This window comes from Pocillopora verrucosa, chromosome 11, assembly GCF_036669915.1.
Source record: "Pocillopora verrucosa isolate sample1 chromosome 11, ASM3666991v2, whole genome shotgun sequence".
NCBI classification, from domain to species: Eukaryota; Metazoa; Cnidaria; class Anthozoa; order Scleractinia; family Pocilloporidae; genus Pocillopora; species Pocillopora verrucosa.
In genome coordinates, this window is record NC_089322.1 from 20795714 (window position 1) to 20818541 (window position 22828).

The window sequence follows — 22828 nt, forward strand, 5'->3', positions numbered from 1 at the left end:
TTTGTAACACAATCAAAATCTTCCAAACCCCCCCCCTCCTCCCCAGGAGATGAATAGTGACTTCGCACACTCTACGCCTCGCCCACGAACCTCAGTTCCTTTCTCCGTCTTTTTTTCCAATGTAGGCCACGTTGCCTGGGGTTAGCTTTTTAAGTTGCTTTTGGAGAGAAAATCCGACGTTCTCGTGTTGGGTATATTTGCCCTGACACAAACACTGCAACTTGTAAAAAAGCCAACTTTTATTGTCTCGGTTTCTTTCACGACGCAAGCAATTCTTGTCAAAGTCTCCTTTCTTGCGTCTCCCTTAATCTGAACACATCGTATTTTGAACGTTGTATGAATTATATATACACGGTTTATGATACTGAAATGAAGTATGAATTGATCGACGGTATCTTCGACGGCGAAAATTGTTTCCTCTATGGACAAATTATTATCAAATAAGGATAATGGTGTCTTGATTGTCTGCTCAAATATATTATTGTAAATATTACAATATTTGCACGTTTTAAAAGTAAATATCGGCATCCAGACTGTCATTCTGTAAAATCACACATAATCTTTAAAAAGAACAATTCAAAGCCTTTCAAAGTTCTCAGGCAAATTTCAGTGGAAGTCTGTTTTATTCTGGAAGCAAATCGTCCATAGATTTTCCATCCATGAGTCGCTTTTCCATCTCAACGAGAAGCTTGACGCCATCGACGACTTTCTGAACAAGTTCCACCTCAGAGAACCCCAGACGGTCCAAGTTTGACACGTCAAATGTGCCGTTAGTAGAGGCGGTGTCCACTCCTCCAGTGCCACGTTTCTGAAGTCGCAGCTTATTCAAGATATCTCCAAAGCGTGCGTCTTTCGCTAACCATGGAAGCTTGACATGCACGCCAGCGCGCAGGCCCGTGCCGAGATTGGAAGGGCACGTGAGCACAAAGCCGAGATGTTCATTCCACATAAACTCTTTGCCTTTATTTTTCATAGCATCCTCGATCTCTTTAAGACTTTTACAAAAGCGAGTGAAGACTTCTCGCATGTTCCCGCCTTTTTGCATAGATATGACGCGAGTGTGATCTTCCTCGTTTACCCACACTAACACGGTCTTCTCATCATTATGCCAGATCCCGCGGGCATCGGGCCAATCGCGAGCCATCCTAGAAGACAGCAGCAAAGGTGAAACTGGCTTATCAAATAGGAAATGATCCTCTATCAACTGATCTTGCTCCTCTGGGGTCATTTTGTTCAGGGGGTAATACTTTCCTTGTAAATCTCCTTTCAGCGATTCCAACGCTTCCACTACGATCCTCTCAATCTCCCGTCGTTCTGCGCGGGTGCAGTGAGGTGGCAGTGTCAGACCCCGGATACTGCGCCCAGTCCTCACCCGGCAGGAGAGCACAAATTCCTCGTCCAGATCCTCTCCTCCAGTAAGATTGTCAGGATTCAGATCTGTCTTATGAAGGGCATCTTTGCTGTATCCATTATGGCGCCCCTCTATCACTGGGTCAAACAAATCTGCGAATACATCGTAAGTTTCTTCGTCGCCAGCCACACAGCCCACGGTCATGATGTACGGATGACCAGGGTTGTCCACACCTGTTTGTATGGCTTGGTCTAGGGTATAACCAGAGGGTGTTTTGAGAACGCAGAGCTGGTCGTAAATTTCTTTTGTTAGACACCTGGACATCCAGTTGTTATGCGTTGAGAGATCAGGGAAGTTACCTATCTTCTCCCTTTCGTTTCCTTCACCCTCAACTTGGTCAGCAATGTCTCTGGCGCGTTTACCAGACATAAGCTCTTGATACAGGCTGGTTATAGGATTTCCAGCCTCGAGGCATTTCTCCATTTCAATTAACAGACGGACTCCATCCACAACACACTGCACCTGTTCCACTTCAGAAGATCCCAATCGGTCTGCGTTGGAAATGTCGTAAGTTCCTCCGACTGCTGCCGTGTCTACCCCGCCGACGCCACGCTTCTGAAGGCGAAGTTTCTCCAGGATGCTGACGAACTCTTGCTTTTGACTAAGAAGTGGGATTTTTAAGTGTACCCCTCCCCTCAGTCCTGTGCCAAGATTAGATGGACATGTTAAAATGTAGCCCAGATGCTCGTTCCACATAAAACCGTACCCCTTAGCCTTAATAGCGTCTTCAACTTTGTTCAGTCCAGTGCAGAAGCGCTCGAAAACACCCTTCATATTTCCGCTTTTCTCCATCGAAATGACTCTAGTGTGGTCTTCTTCGTTAACCCAGATAAGAAAGTTCTTTTTCTCATTGTGCCAGATCCCGCGGGCGTCTGGCCAATCCCGCGCCATTCGGGATGCAAGCAGAAGAGGAGACACAGGCTTGTCAAACAAGAAGTGGTCCGCTATGAGCTGCTCTTGTTCCTCATCTGTCATCTTTGCCAGTGGGTAATACTTCCCTTTGAATTCGCCATCGAGCGAATCCAAAGCTTCGGTAACGAGAGATTCCACTTTGCGTCGCTCAGCTCTTGTACAATGGGGTGGCAGACCTAAATTTTTAATGCTGCGCCCAGTCCTTACGCGACACGATAAAACGTACTTCTCATCAAGTTGTCCGCCAATCAGATTGGCAGGATTCAAGTCGGTTTTGTGGCGATCTGTTTTCTTGTAGCCGCCGTGTCGCTTCTCGATTACAGGGTCAAAAAGATCCGCAAAGACTTCATATGACTCCTCATCTCCGGCGACACAACCGACCGTCATAATGAAGGGATGGCCAGGGTTATCAACACCCGTCTGAATCGCCACGTCCAAAGTAAATCCGCTCGGGGTTTTCTTGCCACACAGTCGCTCATAAATTTCAGGTGTAAGGCATTTTGCCATCCAGTTGTTATGTCGTGACAGGTCAGGGAAGTTGCTCAGAGGAGGGGCACTAAAAATTAATTGAAAGCAAGATCAGTCAAAGGTGGGGATATAACTTAGTGACAAGTCTCTGCGAGATGATGCCGGGACAGCTCGAAGCCATAATTCATTTCGGATGACATAAAAAATAATGGTAACAATCTGTGTCGCTATGATTAAATTTAGTACGACGAACAGACTCGAACTACTTTTGGTTTGCAAACACAAGTTATTACAGCTAGGAAATGAATCGTAGTAACTTTTTTGGAAGCAATACCGACAAAGTTTCGTCGCAGAGAACTCAAATCTTTTACTTCATGGGGAGGTACCCCACAGGATAATCGTTACCTGCTGTTGTTGGTATCCTCAGCAGATTTAGAAACTGGTCCTTCATCAGGAGAGGAATCTAACAAAGGAAAATACGAAGTCAAATGAGTCTAATTAGTTAGAGCGCTTTTCGATTGGGTGTCGTAAAACCATCACCCAAGTAATCACAACAGCCAATCAGAAGACAGGAAAATGTCTTCAAGAGCCAATCAGAACTCAAAGTAAAAACAAGTAGACCGGCCAGAGCGCGGGAAAACACGGGCGACTAAGTAGTGATTAGTTTTCGTTTTGCATCTGATTGGTTGAGAGAGTAGTGCAAGTTTCTAGACCAATCACAGAGCGAAGTTAAGTAAAGCTAATGCAGTCTCGGATTATTTTCAGTACTCAATTGAAAATTTCTCTTTAATTCTAAACCCTTCTTCAATTTCAACGTTTGCTTGTCTTTCTTCAACGCCTCCTTCCGATAAAAGCTCCGTGTCCAACATACCATCGACAGGAGTAGCTTTTGGTAAACTCCAAACCCACTAAATTGTCTTCCTCGATAAGAATGGAAAAGGACACATCATGGAACCTTTCTCCTGTTGAGATCTTTGCGAAACAGAACTCCGTCATTAGAGTGTTGAAATTAGTTTGGCATAAATCATGCAAACAGTTCATCGCCTAAGCCCTGCTTATTGAACTGTTCTTCAAGTTTCTGATGCATGATGAAAATGAAATTCATCTTACTGCAGTTCTCTGCTGATTTTGTTGTGTCCTTTCGCAAGGCATGTAAGTAAAATTCGCCACCCGTGAATCAGTGATAAACTCACCTTTCAAATTCGGAGAAGCAGAGTTGTGGAGTTTGGAGCCTCCACAACCCATCTCGATCAATTCCTCACCTGTCTGCTATAGTTGCTTAAGGTACAACCGCCAAGGGTCTCTGAAACTTACTGAATACAATAAGCGCGCGCTTAGTTGGTTGTTACCAAGTAATCGACTGCGTCACAATTAATTAGCGCTAATTCTAATTAGCGCATCATCTAGATGATGTAATCGAGGAGAATTTCACTTAAATATTTATGAGAGACTAAGCAATTCTAATCATTAAATGTAGGTTTCTAAAATTTGCAGTTGAATTACATAACGGCTAAACTGACTCATTCTTAACTGACTCTGATAATGACTTTCGCTCAGGTTGTCGAAACGTCAGGCGCCACTATCGACAACAGTACTTCTTAGGACTACAATCACCCGGATGATCAGATTGCACGATCACCCGGGTTCTTACAATATATTTCATTAATTGTTTCGTCCAACCTCCCCCCTACTCAAAGTTAGAGTAATGACTGCAAAAAAAATATTTATTTATTAGACGCGAGCTGGCATGCAAATTTGCAGCGGTTTCAAGTTGCATAATCTGATCACGTTCAAAACGTATTTGAGTTGTGAGTATAACAATAGTGGTTTGGTAGAAGAGGTTGTGGTTATTCATCGTGGTGAATAACAATTAAAGCTAAGTTTTTCGTTTGTCTCACAATGTAGTCACGTTTGATGTATGTCGCGACGTTTCGACTGCATACTGCTATTCTTCTTCAGGCGATGAGGTCGACTGGTCATGCGTGATCTTATAAAGCATGATGCTCTGCTGTGATTGGTTGTTGTTCAACAGCTCTGATTGGTGCATCCTAGTGGTTTGACAACTATAAATGTCAGACTTGAAGAACTCAGAGCCAAAACTCCCAACTGACATAGCCCGGCTTCCAAATGCCCAGTAATCATGATCAAAACGTTTTGGCGCCAAACTCGAGATTTTTACACTCCTTCGAGTATGAAGTGATCATACTTTTGATATAATTTACTGAAAGCTTATTAAAAAGTTAATTGGAAATTCCACATCAGTCTTTGAATTTCCTTTTTGCGAAACCTGTATCACCAAGTTAAAGGTGATATATCTGATTTGTTCTGATCCAACCTAAATCTTTTATATCGAACCCTAATTATGCAAGCAGACCGTTCTATTACGCCTTTTTGTGCTTCGTGTTCTCTTTGTTCTAGGTCACTAATCCTACAAAAAATTAGGCCATTTATAGCTCATCTATCCGCCGTTAATTAGGCGTAAGTACAAACTGAGGGATACACATCTATTGGAAAGGCCAGAAAATCAGGTCAAGATGGAGGTGTTGGATTTTACAACTCCTCATCTGTGCCATTCCACAGACGAACGGATCTTGAAGATGAGAACATTGAATGCTCCTGGATTGAGATTTTATTTCCAAAAACCAAACGTTTTCTTATTGGAATTATTTACCACCCTCCAGATTCTTCAAAGCATCTTTGTGCAGATTTCAATTGCAAATTTGAATCAACACTTTCATAAGCATCAGAAAACAAAGAATGTATTCTTACTGGTGACAAAAACTGCAACAAGCTAACCATAAGGGACGGTTTACTCAAGGGAGCTCGTAGGACCAACTGTGAGCTTGACTGGTCTGCGTACAAGTGACACAGTAACAGAGTGACAAGCCTTATTAAGAAATGCAAGAGCAGATATCATCAGGATATTCCAAGAGAGAGAGTCCCCACTCTCCTGATAAATTCGGGGCTGCCATTAAAAAGCTGTACCCAACGAAGCGTGATACAATTATCAAAATAAAGAAAGATGTTTTTCACCTTGTCACGAGTGTGGGACAAAGAAAACATTCTGAGTCCCCTTGAGGAATCAAACCTCAGAACTTCGGATTCCGCGCTCTGATGCTCTACCACTGAGCCGCAGAGACTCTACGGCAAGCGAGGTCTATTACGAAGTTCATAAGACACGCGTCCTGCAATACTGCTAGGATTAGCAATGTCGATAGCGTAATGTTTGTAGATAGAAATAAGAGAGATAGTAAATGTTTCCAAGACTCAATTATGCCCGGAATTGCTGTGTGGGAAAATTTGACTTCTGAATTGTTTTACTACTCTCCTGTGAGCTATTCAAAACAACGTGAATCTTGACGTTAATTGTTGTGTGATTGATTTCAGCTTGTGAAAATCAGATGGTTAATTAAGATTTGGGGTCGCTATTTGATCAGTTAAATGAGGTTTAACAAACAAACTATTTACTCTTCTTTGAATTAATTCGAAATCATCTCGATACTTGTGCAGTTATCCTGTCCGGTAAAAATTTCCCGCAGAAACGTTGTGTAATATCATGGCATCAAATATATTTTAAACCGAACCCCTTCTACGAAAATTCATGTAAACTTGAACAAGGAAAATTGAAAATTTGAAAGTTGGTATGTACAAATTTTTCGGAAATAACTAAAATTTAAACTTGAAGGCGGGAAATCAAGATGAATAATTTCAAATTTGTTCTGGTTCTTTGCGGCCAAACAATGGATACATTCTCGATTCTATTGTGAGTATATGCTATATAACAAACGTAACTCAAGTTGCAGTCTTCAGTTGCACCATCAACCCGTACGAGAGACATCTCCCAAGTGCTTGTTATTTTTCCAGTTTAGATTTCTGATCAGCCTCGTGAAGTTTTCAAACTGTGCCAAGATGAAGAACATCACAATTGCTCTGTTGGTACTTTGCATTGTATTCTGCTCAGATGCACGATATCCAGACAAATGTAAGTAGAAAGATTTTATTTGCTAGATAAAAAACGAGACTTTTTAGCAAATGAAGATTGGCGCGCGCAATTTGAGATTGTTGAGAGTTACAAAATAACTGATTTGAAAAGCCTTGTACTTGAGCCGAAAAAAGAAAGCTTTAAGATCTATACAATGATTTTCAGGGCAAAAAATAAGAAGGGATAGCAAGTTACTAGCTTATAGTTTGCTAAAATTAAAATTGTACGCGTTTTCCTTTTATAATAGTATTATTTTATTGTTTAGAAAGAGTAACGTAACTGTTGCCTGTAAGCTCAACTAGTGAAAGTTGGCGCGCGCGCAATGTAAGATTATTGAAAGTCAAGAAACAACTGATTTAAAAAGCAATATATTTTAATCTTAGTAGTAATAAAATTTTCTAAACTATCCGACGATTTCCAGGTGGAAAATTGAGATGGAACAAAAAGTTACTATGAAAGTTTTGCTCAAATCAAGAGTGCGCGCGTTTTACTTGTGCGCGCTTTTTTGTTCGGGCAACGATAACCACAGCCTAGCCAGAGAAGTCTTTTATTTCAAGCCGATCCAAATCCACTAATGTTTATTCGCTGCAACAACCCTGAGTCAATTTGAGTTTACATTTTGTAATTGATTTTGAGACGAATTTCTGTGGATAACACTGCTGGCCTGTGGCAATTGTTATTTTGTTTTAAGAAATGTTTGCATTGAGGAGTATTCATGACGCGAAAATAAAATGAAATTAGGTTACACCATGGACAATTAACATATAAGTGTTTGTTTCTATCATGGTAACAGTCCGACGAGTGATGGATGCTTCAAAGACCAGAGGTAAGAGAAAAATTTCCCCATATTTCCTTGGAAATCAGTTGAGAGTATCAGTAAATCAGTATTAGATTTGGGAGTCAAAAGATAACAAAAATATCTACCCCTCAGGCTGATAAGTAAATTTAATGATATTGCAATAAATTACATGTCAAATACTTCTGGGAGTTACAGTGCGCTTACTGTGAACATGGTTACAAACGCCAACAGATCAATCAGATTTCAGGAAACAAGCAATTAATTCAATCTAATTTTTTTGTCGTCTGTTATTGTTTAAGTCTAAAGCAGTAATTGGCACGACTGATTTGGTTTGTTTTCACATGTTACTTCTAGATCTTTTAGCTAAAGTGAGAGATATGCTTGAAGCCTTACCAAAGAGGGAAGGTAACAAACACGTTTTATTCCAAATTGAAGGCAATATAAAAACAACGGCATAGTGACAGCCAACTCGTCAAAGCAGACACTCGAAAACCGTCCTTTAGTTTCCAAAAAATTATGACGTCTGGCGGAGGCACACTGAAGTGGCTGAACCTACTGGATACATAGATGCGTACACTTGTGACAAACATAAACAAAACTTTCCAGTAGATGTTGTTAAAGGCTTCGCTGTTTGCACTGCCATAAATGATTTATGGAAAAACAGCTATGAAAGATTATGTTCCCATCTAAAAAGGATAACTTTTCATTCTCTCACAAGCATTTGAAAGATTGTGAAGTTTTTTATTGCTTTTAGCGACAGAGCTTCTCGTCGTCTGATAGTTTATAGTTTTTTAAAAACAATTTAATCTATTTTACAGCTAATATCTGCCCAGACTGCGGTGGTTTTGGACCCGGTTGTCCCTGCAGCGACCGTTCACTGTGTGTAAACAGCGGTTGTTCATCCACTGGAGAATGTACCGCTGACAACTGTTCTTGAGGTTTGGGCTCAGCCATCTAACTCCCATGAGTGACCAAGACATAGTTTTTCCTTACAATATCGAGAAGGCCGACAAGTGATCAGAATATAAAAGATTTGTTCAATAGGCGATTATAAGTTGATCCAATACCAAATTCTCCTCACTAAGGTCATAAGAATTGTATGGCAGACAGTAAGGAGAATTACAAATAAGATCATAGGAGTGAAAGGGTTAAGAGATTACTATTTTTTTCGTTCCTCATCTAACACATGACTACCCAATAGGACGACAAAGAAGGCCAACAAGCGGCATTCAGAACAGGATCACAGTTGAATAAAATATATATATATATATATATATATATATATACGTACGGTTATTTAACGGGTTCTCACCCAAACCATAAAAATAAATGTTCAGATTTAAGGTTCAGCTAAATTGATCGAATGATTGTTTAGGACGCGGTTTTGCTAAACAACGGCTAAGTTTTGTTTAAATAATCCGACTACATTGTTTTGATCTACAGGTGATATCGTTTCCATTCAGACTATAATGTGTGTGTTTATAGACGAATAAGTTTGAAATCGAGTCAGGGTGTAAAACTTGAATATTTCTCTTATTTGAAGATCTCCGATGATCACCAGTTGATCGGACTTGAGCGCCATCACTGCCAGATTAAATGTAACTGAAGTGTCGGCATTGTCTTTGCTTTTCTTCCTTACTAAAAAACCGATGATCGACGAATATGTCATTCCTTTTTTTCTCGCACATAAGAAAGTTTACTTCTTAGCTCCTTTGAGTTCTTATTTCCTAGCTCCTTCAGCTTTGTTCTTTTTGTTGTTTTTACTGACCTTTCTTCCGATCTGTCGTTGTGACAACTGTGGGTTTGTTTCGAAACTCTCGATCAGATGGAAATACACTTATTTTTGTTGTTAAATGCATTTTTTTTCTTTCAGGTGAAGCCTGCCACTGATGAGTTTACGAAGGAAAAATAGTTGGTTCCAAGCTGAGTTTAGCCTTTTTTCTCATCTGTTATCTTAGCTGGAAAATCCAGACCTTCTACAGCCTATGTATTAAAGTTTGATTAATCTGGAAACCATTTAATAATGTGAATTTATGAGTGTTCTTTAAGTTTCACTATCATTCAAGTTTTTAAAAAGAGGAATGTCTCCAAGAAAATGCTCGGGTTTGAATAAGCAGACTTCTGTTTAAACGTTTCGATTTGCAAGACGTCACTAAAATCAACAGCTTAAGGTACCACCCCACCCTCCAGTCCCCCAATCAATCCTTTCCCCCCCCCCCCTGTCTCCCCGAAGAAAATATAGAATACCTTGGCAAAGCTCTTTTAATATAAAGTTGATTAAGTCGATTCAATACATGGTAGTTTGGCGATAGACTTGGACATTCTGCACAAACTATGAGACCTGGTGGACGCATAAAACCATGATTCTAACCGTAAAATGGACTGAAAAGCCTAATAGCTCATGGTCTAACATCAAGCCACTTTGACGCGAAACATTAAATAAACTTATGCGAGGCCTTTAAATGAATCATTTGTACAGCTTTGTGACCGAAAAAATGTTTATTCTATCTGAAAAAACGCTGTCCTATGAAGCCTTCAATGCTATCCGAAGCACTTCCTCGCCACCATTTTTGCCACTAAATATTGAACTGTTTATCTCACAAGAAAAAAAGCTATCATGTAAATAACAGCAAAATTAATACGAATTTCAGGCGGTAATTTCAAAATTTTACAAGAAAGTTTGAAAAGGTTCAATTACAGATCTTTACGTGAAGTTTACATTGGCCTTCGCTTGTCATGATGCCCTTCACGCGGTAACCTTCACCTATAGTTTTCTCGTGCCAGCCGTTATCCCCTTTGAAAGGTTTATCATTGTAGTACATGTCGGACCACATACTATCGTCAGCTTCTCTCCTACTGGGATAAATCTTGGCACCCCACCAGTTGTCAAACAAATTACGGTCGAATGGTACACTAAACATGACTGCTACGGTCTTGTTGTCATGGGGGATGAAGAAGGTAACCACGCCTACACTTCCTCTTGGCAGGCCAGTTGTTTTGGTTGCAGTGAACAGTGCTGCTTCGTCTTTTTCCACGAATTCAGGTAAAGCATTTGGCCCAGGTTTACCAGAACTGAAGTATGCATTCATTCCACTCCACTTATGAGATGTTTGATTAGCGATGCCAATGGCAATTCCTCGCCTTGTGGATGGCATTGACTTGAAAAGATCATCCAGAACTTTTGGACCTAATTTATCGGCTTCTGTCACATTATCCATCGTGTTCTCCTTATTCTATGTCACTGTGAGTCAAAAACATAAAACCCAGGTTTCAAAGCATATTTAAGAGAGGATGTCAGCATCCATCGAACAAATTTGAAATATTGTGGCAAGTCGCCCAAGATTCGTTTTCTCTCCTACTTTCATATTTCGTAGCCCAATATGTCCTGATAATTGTGGTGTAGTTTTTTTGTGAAAATATATTTTAGTTTTCGAGAAATGACTTTTTTCGTTCGACCGCTCAAATATGCAAATTTTCACCGTGAATATTACCCGAGTTGTGTGACCTCATGTGACGATTGTACTAGACCTACGGTATTTCTGTGAACATAATCCTTTGTTTTATCATCTAAACTTAATCCCCTGTCGTTATTGAAGCTGGCAAAGAAATATTTATTTTTTGGTGAATATTTTTGTCCGACATACTTTTCCTAAGTCGAAAAGTAACATCAAAACAAAGACAGTTTTAACAATGACCGATATGACGGAATCTACTGAGCTTCACGCTTTTTGAAGACAAAAGGATGGTTATAAAGTTACTGTAAAAAATTCCTTGTGTATTTGTGTTGTTCTATCTTGAGACAAACTCAAAGTCCGGCAATTTTCTATGACTATGAAATATACATGGTGCGCCTACTTGTCGCCACCGTTACATGGCATAAATCACTACAATTTGTAGAAAAGTCTAACATAACACTCTTACCTTGTTTATTTATGACTTTTACTTGCCGTTTCGATTATTATATTTCGCCTGGGTATTACGTTTTGACAGGAGCCCAGGTTTTGCGTTGCGTTTTCCCCTCCCTCATTTATATCACAAGCTAGTCACGCAATAATTTGATACCGACACAAGTGAATACTTACATGTATAAAGATTTTTGTTTACGTTGAATTGAAAATATTAAAATATGTGCTTCCTTCACTAATCGTTGTTTCAGCGGCAGCGAAGCAGTTTAAAGCGGTTTGTTGCTTCAACGCTACAGAAATTTTTAGTATTCAGACAAGCGAGCAAAGCGCGATGCTCTGGGAATAAAAACTTTTAGAGACCTTTTACGTGATATCCGAATGAGTTTTGTTCAAGAACGAGTTCATAACGGTTGCCACATAATAGCCAGCGTAAAATTTATTCGAAACCAGTCATTTCTGAGTGAGTTTATTGGGGTTTTCATTACAGAACGAAGCACTCGTTCTGGACGACGTCCTTTTCTGCCTGTGCTATGTAAACGGGGCACGGCTCTTATATTTGTATGAATCCTCTGTAGGAGCGAGGGAAACATTGAAAAAAACAGAAAAGGACATAAAGACTTGTTTTTACAGGCTAATTGTTGCCACTCCCACACGAAAAGACTTATGTACCTTTTATAATTCTACAGCGGTCGTTTTCGAAATTCCAGGCGCGCACCCCCGCCCTCTTATGTAAGGGTACCCCGGGGGTGCTGATACGTGCAGCACACCTGACATTTAGTAAGGATAAATTCTGATGTGATTTTTGGCGAAGAGAAACAAGTTTTGTCAGCGTCTACCGTGTGCATAATTACGCCTTCCCCCAGACGGCGGAAAGCCAACAAAGTATTCAAACATTAGTTCAGAAAACTCCGCCTCTGTCGGAATTTTTGGTAGCCTATTGACCAATTCCCAATCGAAACTTAAGTCTGACATCCCGCGTAATTTTGCTCACGGTGGTAAGTAGCCTACTTACCGAAGCCAGATTGTACGGATTTTCTAGACATCTTGAGTACTATCTGTGATACACGCTTGCCAATTCCCCTATCAGCTTTTGGAATCGACTTAACCCTACCATTTACCATGGCCGGACATTTCTTTTGGCACCCTACATCTGCAATTGGAACCACAAAGAGGAAAAAAAACATGACGTCTAGAAAAACCTTTCAGGAATTACTGCATTAAGAAAACTAAAATGTTCAGACATCTTGAGTACTATCTGTGATACACACTTGCCAATTCCCCCTATCAGAGGTTCAGAGGTTGATTCATCTTTGAATTTCTGTGTCACGCTTGTCACGCAACTGATATAATAAGATAGAGAAGATATATAAACTGGAACTCAAATCTGGCTAGAATGTGGTAGAGCATAATAAACGTGATCATCGAAACAGCTTAGGAGAACATTCGATAAGCTGGAAACCACTCCGCTTCGCGTCCTGGTTTCCTACGCTTACCTCGTATTCTCTCAACCTCCCGCGTGTTTACATCAGGCTATGTAAACACGGAAACCATTTTACATTTCTTCACTGTTTGATGGCAACAGCACCATTGATTAGATCAGTTCTGTATTCTTTGGTTTTACGTCAGTGTTCGGCCACATTATAATGTTTTAAAGGCATGAATCTAAGAGAGTTTCCTCTCCAACCCTCGCGAAGAAGTTTTATCGAAGTTTTATTATGAATTACTTTTTCCGAAGGAACAGCCAGCTCTTAAAGAAAATTTGTCTTCCTCCGTCGAGTGTCATGCACGACCTGCCTAGAAAGAAACGGTTTACCATCTTATATAGAAGCGTCACACACCGATGGCCTCTTTAGAGACTCATCAAAGTGTAAATGCGTATTGAAGTGACATGATTTCGACATTTCATTCTAAACTTCGTTGCTTCACTTGATTCACGATGCGCCCGTGAAGAACCTTGCGCGGCTGAATGAAATAAACCGAAATTAAAATGTGAAAGCCACGATATAATACCACGAAATGCCTTCACCTTAGAAATGAGTTTACTCATTTCTTCATTACTAATTCCTTTTTAAAGATGATAATTTTAAAAGCTCTCATTACGTAACCAAATGGGAAAAGATTACTTATGGGATCCTGTCGGTATAACTGCATTGCAGGTAGAGTACTAGTGCTCTTATATGTTCACAATCATGGACATCTGTATAATGTTTCAATTTAGCAGAATCTATATTTCAATTACAAAATGAGCTCTTTCACAACAAGCCCAAGTCACTCAACTTTTCTTTAAGAATTTGCAATGCGACGCCGCACAAGTTATCAAGCTAATAAATCTCTTAGTACCTAAAGGAATGCTTGGAATCTAATTAGGTTTTTGGTACGTTAAAACATATTAAAGAACCATTCTTTGAGAAAATAAAAAAATGTTGAAATTGAGAACCAATTTTCGATTCCCTTCCTTTTTTTACGTGCATGAGGGGGTAGCGTATTCGAGGGAATGAGGTACCTTTGGATTCTCCAGACAGTAACCCTTTCTTCAACCTCAGAAATACTCTTCGAAATTTGTTCACTTTTTGACAACCTGAGTTGAAAAGCTGACACCACTAGCATTTGAAATAGATCCATCTCAAGTATAGACTGTGAAGCGTAAAACATTAAGCGCTAACAAGCCTCCTCATTTAAAAGAGTAATCGCCTCGAAGCTTGATTTTACGCTTTTCCTAAATAACCGGCATTCTGTCAAGGTTTTCAAAACACTGGAAGGCTTTTGCTTTCCAGAAAATCGGATACGGACCATCCCCCCCCCCTTCCCCAAGAAAGGAGTAGGGACTACAAATGTTTGCCATTGTGAACTTCTAAAAGACCAGTAGTCCTTCAATTTTGGTAAATTTGACGAATCAAAGATCTGAAACTCAGCCAGTCCAAACTGCCACATATCGATAACGAAGTGCTAAGCGATCCTGAACGGCCATACATCAGATCACATATCTAATACTTGGTTTACGCTGAGCTTAAGGCAAGAAAACTTAGTTTCTAGTACATGATGATCATGATGATGAATCTTTGCTATTGCTTGCATTTGAGCCTCAACGATCATATTGGTAAATACTCACCTTGAAAGGCGGCAGAACAACGTTCTAACTCAAAGCTGTCAGACGGGCGCACTTGACGAATACCAAGAGACTAAGACACTTTGTCCCCTTAAAAACACTTCTAAGTATTTATAATTCTTCAATTTCTCCCTATATATCTTACGGCCTCATTGCCTGGGGCCAAGCCTCCAAATCTTATTTAGAAAAAATTATTATACTCCAAAAGAGAGCTGTTCGCTTGATCTACTTTCTGCCTTTCAGAACGCATGCGATTCCATATTTCGCGCAATCTAACATCCTGCCAATAACAATGCTCTACTTCAAACTTTCATCAATCTTAATGCTTGATATAACCACTAACTCTGCACCTAAAAATATCTGCAATCTTTTTATTTCTACACAAGACATACATCAGTATAATACCCGATCAGCATCTTCTGGTAACTACTATATTAACTATTCTAGGCTTAATCATCATAAAAACTCTTTTTCTATCGTTGGGGCTAAAATTTGGAACAGTATTCCCGAAAGCTATCGAAGTCTGCCGAAGCAAATATTCAAAAAGAAAATTCAAGCATTACTATTTGCAACTCTAGGAAGTCTGAATAGTTATGCTGACACTAGCACTCTTATTTCTGAAATAAAAAAGGTATCTTAATTATAATTCAAACATAATATATTAATTTACTTTTTATCACCTTTTCCCTCTTTTGTCAAATAATGTATGCAAAATCGAGTAATTCGCATAATTCGTGTTTTTGTAATTCGTGTTGTATGTCCTTAACACCGCCTGCCTAGATTAGCTCGCTATTTGCAGGAGGTGATTATTGTACAAAAATTTTCCTGCAAACTTAATAAACTTGAAATTTTCACTTATTGGCTAAAAATTGTTTATTCTGTTCTTATTCAATGACATGAAATGACAAGGGTGGCAGGGTATTCTGCAGTTTAACCAAAATTGTGTTTAAGCATGTACTAAAAAGACTGGTCAAGTAATTTTCTTACTGAGCATGTGGAATGAACAGAAATTCAGGATAAAAAACGTTTCGGTAAATGACTTATGTGAAACGTGACCGCACCGAGAGTCAATATTCAACCTGGTGCCACCTGCACTAAAGGTCCAGACCATGAAATTCTGGCCTGTGAGACAAAACTCCAAAACTCAAAACTCCTCCCTGTAATCCGCACTTAGAAGAAAAGCCGATTGTAGGAAAGCCTGCGTGTGAAATCTAAGCAACGAAGATAAACAAAAACTAGATAAAAAACTATCTTCGACAACATGTTACAGCCATGTATACAAAATGCCGTTTTCTAAAGCTTTGAAACATATGTTACTTAGCTGAGCGCAAACTGAAACCTATCCTCGACCATAGTAAACCACGTGACAAGCGCTCTGTTCAATGTGACTAATCAAGCAGGAATATTTTGAATCATGACATTGCGTGGTTTACATTTCGTGTAAGCCACACAAAACCCTTATGCCAAAGAAAGAAATAAATCGAAATTGAAGTTTGAAAGCCAAAATGTTATATCTCGAATTATTTTCACCGTAATCATGAATGTATTGCATTTCTTTCATTAGTTATTCCTTTTGTAAAATAATTATTTCATAAGTTCTCATTACGAATACAAATGAAATTTTCAAGCGAGCAACAAAATATCATGTTACCTTGGTGATCCAACCGCTGTGGCTAATTAAATTTTACTGCGTTGCTAAGTAGCGCGCTTTTACATGGTCTGAATGATGGACATCTCTCGGCAAATTGCTTAATTTCGCAGTATCTATATTTAAATTTAAAATAAGCTCTTTAACAACAAGCTCAAGTCACTTAACATTTTGTCGTTTGAAAATCATTTTTTAAGAAAATCCACAATTGTCGGAAATGAAAATAAATTTTCAAGCTCCTTCCTTTTTTACGTTCGTGAGGAAGAAGCTTACTGACTAGAACGAGCTATATAGCCATGCCAAGTTTGACGTTAAATTCTTTATGGTCAAAAATATGCGTCGAAATTTGTTCGCCTTTCAACAAACGGAGTTGAAAAGCTGACACCACTAGCATATGAAATAGATCCATCTCAAGTATATTCTGTAGATTGTAAAACATATGCGCTAACAAGCCTCTTCAATTTAGAAAGTAAATGCCTCGAAGCTAGATTTCACGCTTTCGCTGAATGACCGGCATTCGGTCAAGGTTTTCAAAACACTAGAAGGCTTTTGCACTCCAGAAATCGGATATGGACCCTTCCCCCCCTCCGCCTGAAAAAGCTTTTTGTTATTTGTATTCAAATTCTCTCTCCCTGAGCCACAGCTCGATGGTAAGTGAGGCCATGTCCTACCCTCGTAACTGGTAAACAACTTTCTTATTTCACGACCGAGCTCAATACTTGCCTTTCTTCGTATCCGATTTCTTCACGAGACGCTACAACATTATTGGTCTCAGCAATATGCAAGAAACTTAGGTCGTGTGAACTTAGTAAGGAGAGCTTGGGGCACCACTGAGTTCTCTGTGGCTTTGTAGTAGAATATCAAAATACAAAAACTGAAATTCTGAATTAGACTCCTGAAGTGAGACTCAGATTATAAAAATGAAGACAGATTGTTACAAAAGCGACAATTTGCGCATTAATTTGCCCAAACATTACACTTAAGCGGGCGAAATCACAAAGCACATGAAATACAATAAAACTTACCGACTGTTTCGAGTTTAGAGTGTCCAACACGAACAACACCTTCGGTAAACAAATATGTCCGCACTAACACGACAGGTGCTTCTTCGAACAAAGGAAAGCACTATATAACATCGTCCTAAACCAGATGAGCCCACGACATATCAGCGGCATCTTGTATGAGTATCCGCAGTTTACAACGTGACTTCCGCTTTTTCTTGTTGACGCGTACTCACAGTGTACTCGAGTGTTAGGAAGTTCGCGTAGTGCGTCTGAGCCAGTTTCTGCCAGATTTGAACAGAAAAACAGGTCCTTTGTTGGACTGTAATGATACTTTGATGGCGCTGTTAACGAAATGTTTGGCCGGTTCGTAAGTTGTCAACCTGGTTTCGGTCGATCTGATTGATTGGCAACACCTCTTGAAAATCCTACACACCATCGACCTAAGCCTCATAGCTGCCAAGTGAGCAGAAGAACAATGACATCAAAATACTCGAGAAAGATAAGTATTAATTTTAATTGCATTTGTGTTAAACTTATATGTACAGAAATTTCTGAAGAGGTACTTAATCAGAAGTTTATCTCATGATAAGCCTTCAAAGTTGTATTAAATAAATTGATGTACATATTTCACAATTTTAAGATGATTGTGTGATGACAATACACCGACGGTCAACATTCGAATATTCAGCTTGAGCTTCCTCCTAAATGTTAAGTATTTCAATTTGAACTTGTAGAATATAACCTATGGATTAAATGTGGGTCTATAAGTATCATCCATGAAATTCTTACAGGCAATTTTCATCATGATATTAAAGCACCCCAAACTCAAGAACAAGGAAAAATAAGTTACGCAGAAAACTGACGGAGAAATTCATAGTTTTCATAATTTTGAATTCATTCATAATTTTGAATTACAAATCATTCAGACCATAGCCACATATAGACTTTTAGATTGTCACTGCTTTTCTTTTGGTGATTGCATGATATGGTACCCGTCTTGACGTTCTTGGGAAAGGAACCATATCATGCAAGTCCAGGCAGTTGATGTAGTGTTTGCGCATTTTGTCTTGGTCATATGACTGCGCTGTGGGGTCTAGGCCATGGCATAAATCTGTAGCAAATACCAGTGCAAACAAGCCACTGTCATTTGAATTTGTTTGCTTTTGCCCTCTTTCATTAGAAAAAGTGACTGTAGACAATAGCATGCGACATGAATGATCAATAGCAACTGCGCTTACATTTTGATATAAGCTGTCATACACCTTGACAGTTCCAGGACTAGTAGCTATTGTGCTCAGGCAAACCCAGTGTGAGCCAGTGTTTGTGATCTGTACAAACTCACTAATGGCTGGAGTGACTTAAATGCACCCACAAAAACAGGGTCCTTAGACCATCTACAAGAGGGAATTTTTGTTTTAGGAGGATCTGACCAGCATGTATCTCAGAATCACACAGCCATGTTGTCTTGTTTAAAATGTGATCCTTTGAATCTTCATACAGTCTGTTGGTTAGATCTGGAGGCTGTTGGCCTGTGAAAAGTTCCTTCTTTACATAATGATGCAGGTGCCGTTGCATTTCAGAAACACAATTAACACCACTTCCAACAAGCTCATGAATTTTTTTAACCAGTGTCTCATCAATAGGCTGAAGTAGCCCAGCAGTCTGATTACACAACAAGAAAGAAAGAATAATTGCTTTATTATTTATTCATTTAAAAAATTACACAACCTCATCCCCAGGTTTTCTTGGTCAATGGTTCAATAACCTGAGCCAGCTGCTTTTGATGTCATTGGTTCAATATGAGAAAATTTTTTCCAAATTTGGTCAATAGCAGCTGGTTATGATGAAATATGTGAGTGGTTTTAACCTTTCAGAAACAGGGAAATATTTTGAATTAATAATAATGCAAATTATACCAACATTACTATCGGCAGTCCTCTGGTAGGGCTTTTCAGTAATAGTTACAGAATGTTATAATTACAGAGTACTGAACACTGTATTTTTTAAGAAAATCCATTTAAAAAGTCCATGACAGCATTCCATTAAAACAGTGCCAGTGGAAATCCCTCTCCGATAAAATTGTGATATTATAGTCTTGACATTGAGTTTGAGGAATGAGTGCCAGTGTAGCTAAAAGAAGCTCTACATGTAGTACATTTTATTGGTCTTTTGTTGTGATGTATAATCTTTATTCATTCTTTATATATATTCGACATGACAGTGGAAGCAGCACAGTCTACAGTAGACTGATGATCTGTGTGAAGTTAAGTCACCTTAAATTCCCTACCAAACTTCAGTTTCCTGATTCCAAAAAAAATTTAATTGATGGCCAAGTACTTACCCTCCCCATGGGGTGAAATAAGTGATCCGTAAGTTTAGGAAGTAATATGTAAATACGCTCCTCTGTAGCTATTGTTTGCTTCTTTTCTGACTCTAGGGATGTTCTCAGAAATTTTGACATTGTCTCCCTTCTACTCTTTGTGTTCTCTGAAATCTAACAATAAAATGTTTTAATTAAAATAATATTTGAAAAATTGGTTTCTAAAATATTCACTCTGTTTCCATTACAGGTAATGTCCAGGTTGTCTTATCATATGTCCACTTCACCTACATGTAACACAAGGCCCATTGGGATCAAGCACCCTTTATTAGGCTAGTGGTCATTCATGTTAATGGTAGTGTCCCCTGAACCCATATTCAATAATTAAAATAAACTGACCTTATTTTCAGGATACTTGATTATTTTCCTTAGGTGGATCTTTGCTGGACACTCACATTTCTTCGTATCCTGTACTATAAAGCGCTGTTTGGTGTTGTTATAGCAGTGATCAGCATTCTCCTTCTGAAACCAAATAGATTTATTGGATTGTTAGATAGAGCAGTCATATGGGAATAGTCAAGTTATCAATAAACTTAGAAGTAATGAAAAGTATCCTTTAAAATAGTACTTGATTCCTACCTTGTAAACTGCAGTCACAGTGGTCCTTTTTTGCGACTTTGCTTATTTTAACAAATAAAATGTGATATGTCCTTTTACTTGCAAGTGGTAAAAAAGAAAACATTATTGCCTGCTATTAGCCCTGAGGGAGAGGTGAGTGCTCACCAACTTGCTTAGAAAAATCAGTTGGGACTTACCACCTTGTTAGCTTAAGAGCAAATAGGTGAAGGTAAATCAATAACTATGTAATGCCCTACATATGATATCCTCTTTGGGAGTCCTTAAGTAATAATATCATCTTGTTTACATTCTTATTTAGTTAATTAATATGCATGCTTACATCTTTTTGTAGTCTCTTTTGAGCCTCCTTCCTTTTGAGTGCCTTATTTCTGTCTGGCCCATTTTGGCATTCTAAAACTTTGACCCCCACAATTTGGAATGGGATGCCATCAAAACTTAGTCTGCATCCTGTCATCTCCTGTGAGTCAGCCCATTGTATACGGTGGTTCTTAGCATTTTTATCTGCATTTTCTTTTATGTGAGAAGAGGAACAAAGCTAAGTTAGCAATACGATACATGCACACAAACACATACGTACATATGTACACATGGGTGCTTAAAATGGAGGGCCTGAAAATCAAGCCTGCCCCACCCAGATGTAGCCCAAGGACTGGTGTAATGGATGGGGATGCTGGCAGCTGTGTGTCAATAGCACTGAGTAGGGTTTTGACACTTTAAGCTTGATCTTAATTAATTAAGCATTTCTTGCCAACTCTTGCTGCAGGCTCACAGTAAATTGACACTTGAAGCTAAGTTGAATTTTAATTACATGTTAATTTTGAAAGTCTAACTGACCCGGGTAAACCGAAGAATAATGATGTGTACATGTATTCTTAAGATATCAATAATTATTGGAAAAAAGTTAAATCCCTTTTTTTATTTTGATTTATCTATATTTCATGTTAATAACACGATCTCACTCGCCCCTGGCTTTAAATACCTATAGTGTCTAAATAAAGTTATACTTCACTTTACTTTACTGTCAGTATGGTTTATTTTGTAAATCTTTACATGTGAGCTTACTTACCCAGCCTACTGCAATTTGAAAATCCTCCTGTTTGTTTAAATACAGTGAAGCGTGTCGTCGTAGCTATCTCGCACTGTTTTATGAGTTCGTCAGCGCTGCTTTCATCTTTAACATACCCGGAATAAGGGTCAAACTGTACGGTCCATCTTGAAGCCCAAGGTGTACTGTTATCAGCCATGTTTGTTCTTCTACCAAACATTTAGATTTCCCGCCAATATTTACCCGCGAGCCGCAAAACATAAATGCATGAGTGTTAAATATTAACTGGACCACCCCTTGGCAAATATATTTATTAGTAGCAAATAAGATGTTGAACAAAAAATTAAGAGATCATGGTCAAATAAAACGTAAAGATAATTTATTACAAGCAGAAAAGAACTGTATGTTTGTTCCAATCGAAAGATTTTACAGTGCAAAGTTATGCAAATGATCTTTGACCTGAATCTGCTTTTGGTCGATGATAGCGAGGTCAGAGGATAACATCGACCGAAACTATTAGGCCGGTCATATTTAAGTGTCGATCCTCCTTTTAACGCCTTTATAACAGGCTAGATTTTTTCTTAAATATGTGATCTAGACAGAAATTAGTTTGTACAAGTTATGGGAAGAATACTTTCGCAATAAAATATTGAAGAATACGACGCTTTATCGTCAGTCACACAGGTCACGGTCTCTTGATTCGCCGGAAACGAGCAGAAAAATAGAAGACTCTCGCTACGATTCCGCTGACGTGTCATGGGCTCATCTGGTTTGGGACGATGATATGTATTGCCCTTGTGGGGTGTTGTCAATTAATCAGATCGACCGAAACCAGGTCGACAACTTACAAACCAGCCAAACATTTCGTTAACAGCGCCATCGATCAAAATGTCATTACACTCCAACAAAAGACCCGCTTTTCTGTTCAAATCTGCCAGAAACTGGCTCAAACGCACTTCCTATTCCATGAGTACACTGTAAAATACGCTTTAACAAGAATAAGCGGAAGTCACATTGTAAACTGCGGATACTCATACAAGATGCCGCTGATATGTCGTGGGCTCATCTGGTTTAGGACGATGTTATATAGTGCTTTCCTTCGACAAAGCACACAATCGATTTCCCGGATGTTGACGTAAAAATGTAGGCACGCAGTGGGAGCCACAAGCTTATTACTGGGATACCTGTGGTATCCCAGTCACAAAACGCCTTTGTTTTTTGTCGTCTTCCATCCTCAAGGAACTTGTGTACTGTTAAAAGTTAACACCTTAAATGAGCTGATAAACTATTTTCAAGGTCCTTATCAAAATCCAAACGTTTTATTTGAACTCAAAGGTGTACATATTGATGAAAAACAAATGTGATATGACAGATATTTCTGATCAACAGTTGTCAGCTGTCCCCCTCGAAGCAAATCATGCAGATGCTGAAATTGAAATTGAGCGCACCAATCTACTAGTCCTGTAGTATCACTACACTTGATCCCAAGAATCCAGTACCATCCAGGTATTCCAGTTACCCTGCTCACAGGGTCTAGTTTTGTTATTTTCCTCCACCACAAAATGGAAAAATTGCGCAATAGTACCCAG

At 39.0% G+C, this 22828-nt stretch overlaps 3 protein-coding genes and 2 long non-coding RNA genes across 5 annotated transcripts; 1 reads left to right on the forward strand and 4 right to left on the reverse strand.

Annotated features, from left to right (window-relative positions):
- Nucleotides 1-242: 242 nt before the first annotated feature.
- On the reverse strand, nt 243-4054 carry LOC131772864 (creatine kinase, flagellar-like). Its single transcript, XM_059088823.2, has 3 exons — nt 3985-4054; nt 3197-3254; nt 243-2879 (listed from the first exon to the last, which is right to left on the reverse strand). Exons 1-3 carry the CDS (start codon nt 4034-4036, stop codon nt 623-625), a joined length of 2367 nt encoding a protein of 788 aa, XP_058944806.2. The 5' UTR covers nt 4037-4054; the 3' UTR covers nt 243-622.
- A 6208-nt stretch (nt 4055-10262) lies between these two features.
- Nucleotides 10263-10790, reverse strand: LOC131772880 (DELTA-stichotoxin-She4b). Its single transcript, XM_066174092.1, has one exon. It carries the CDS (start codon nt 10788-10790, stop codon nt 10263-10265), a length of 528 nt encoding a protein of 175 aa, XP_066030189.1.
- An 11-nt stretch (nt 10791-10801) lies between these two features.
- Nucleotides 10802-17365, reverse strand: LOC136284333 (uncharacterized). Its single transcript, XR_010719167.1, has 3 exons — nt 17257-17365; nt 12490-12627; nt 10802-10813 (listed from the first exon to the last, which is right to left on the reverse strand). It is a non-coding gene; the product is annotated as an uncharacterized lncRNA (long non-coding RNA).
- LOC136284442 (uncharacterized) lies at nt 13586-15329 on the forward strand. Its single transcript, XM_066174774.1, has 2 exons — nt 13586-13616; nt 14622-15329. The coding sequence occupies exons 1-2, from the start codon at nt 13586-13588 to the stop codon at nt 15221-15223; spliced, it is 633 nt and encodes a 210-aa protein (XP_066030871.1). The 3' UTR covers nt 15224-15329.
- Nucleotides 17366-19568: 2203 nt separating the features above from the next.
- LOC136277052 (uncharacterized) lies at nt 19569-21328 on the reverse strand. The gene is made up of 4 exons (XR_010715759.1): nt 21261-21328; nt 20514-20704; nt 19955-20077; nt 19569-19729 (listed from the first exon to the last, which is right to left on the reverse strand). It is a non-coding gene; the product is annotated as an uncharacterized lncRNA (long non-coding RNA).
- Between the last annotated feature and the right edge of the window lie 1500 nt (nt 21329-22828).

Excerpts from the sequence above, each read along its gene's own strand:
- LOC131772880 (XM_066174092.1), bottom strand. The coding sequence starts at position 10,790 with ATGGATAATGTGACAGAAGCCGATAAATTAGGTCCAAAAGTTCTGGAT.
- LOC131772864 (XM_059088823.2), bottom strand. The coding sequence starts at position 4,036 with ATGGGTTGTGGAGGCTCCAAACTCCACAACTCTGCTTCTCCGAATTTG. Across the intron at positions 3,255-3,984 it reads TGCTTCTCCGAATTTGAAAG|ATTCCTCTCCTGATGAAGGA; the intron begins GTGAGTTTATCA and ends TTCCTTTGTTAG. Across the intron at positions 2,880-3,196 it reads GAGGATACCAACAACAGCAG|TGCCCCTCCTCTGAGCAACT; the intron begins GTAACGATTATC and ends ATTAATTTTTAG.
- LOC136284442 (XM_066174774.1), top strand. The coding sequence starts at position 13,586 with ATGGGAAAAGATTACTTATGGGATCCTGTCG. Across the intron at positions 13,617-14,621 it reads TTACTTATGGGATCCTGTCG|CTGTCAGACGGGCGCACTTG; the intron begins GTATAACTGCAT and ends TCTAACTCAAAG.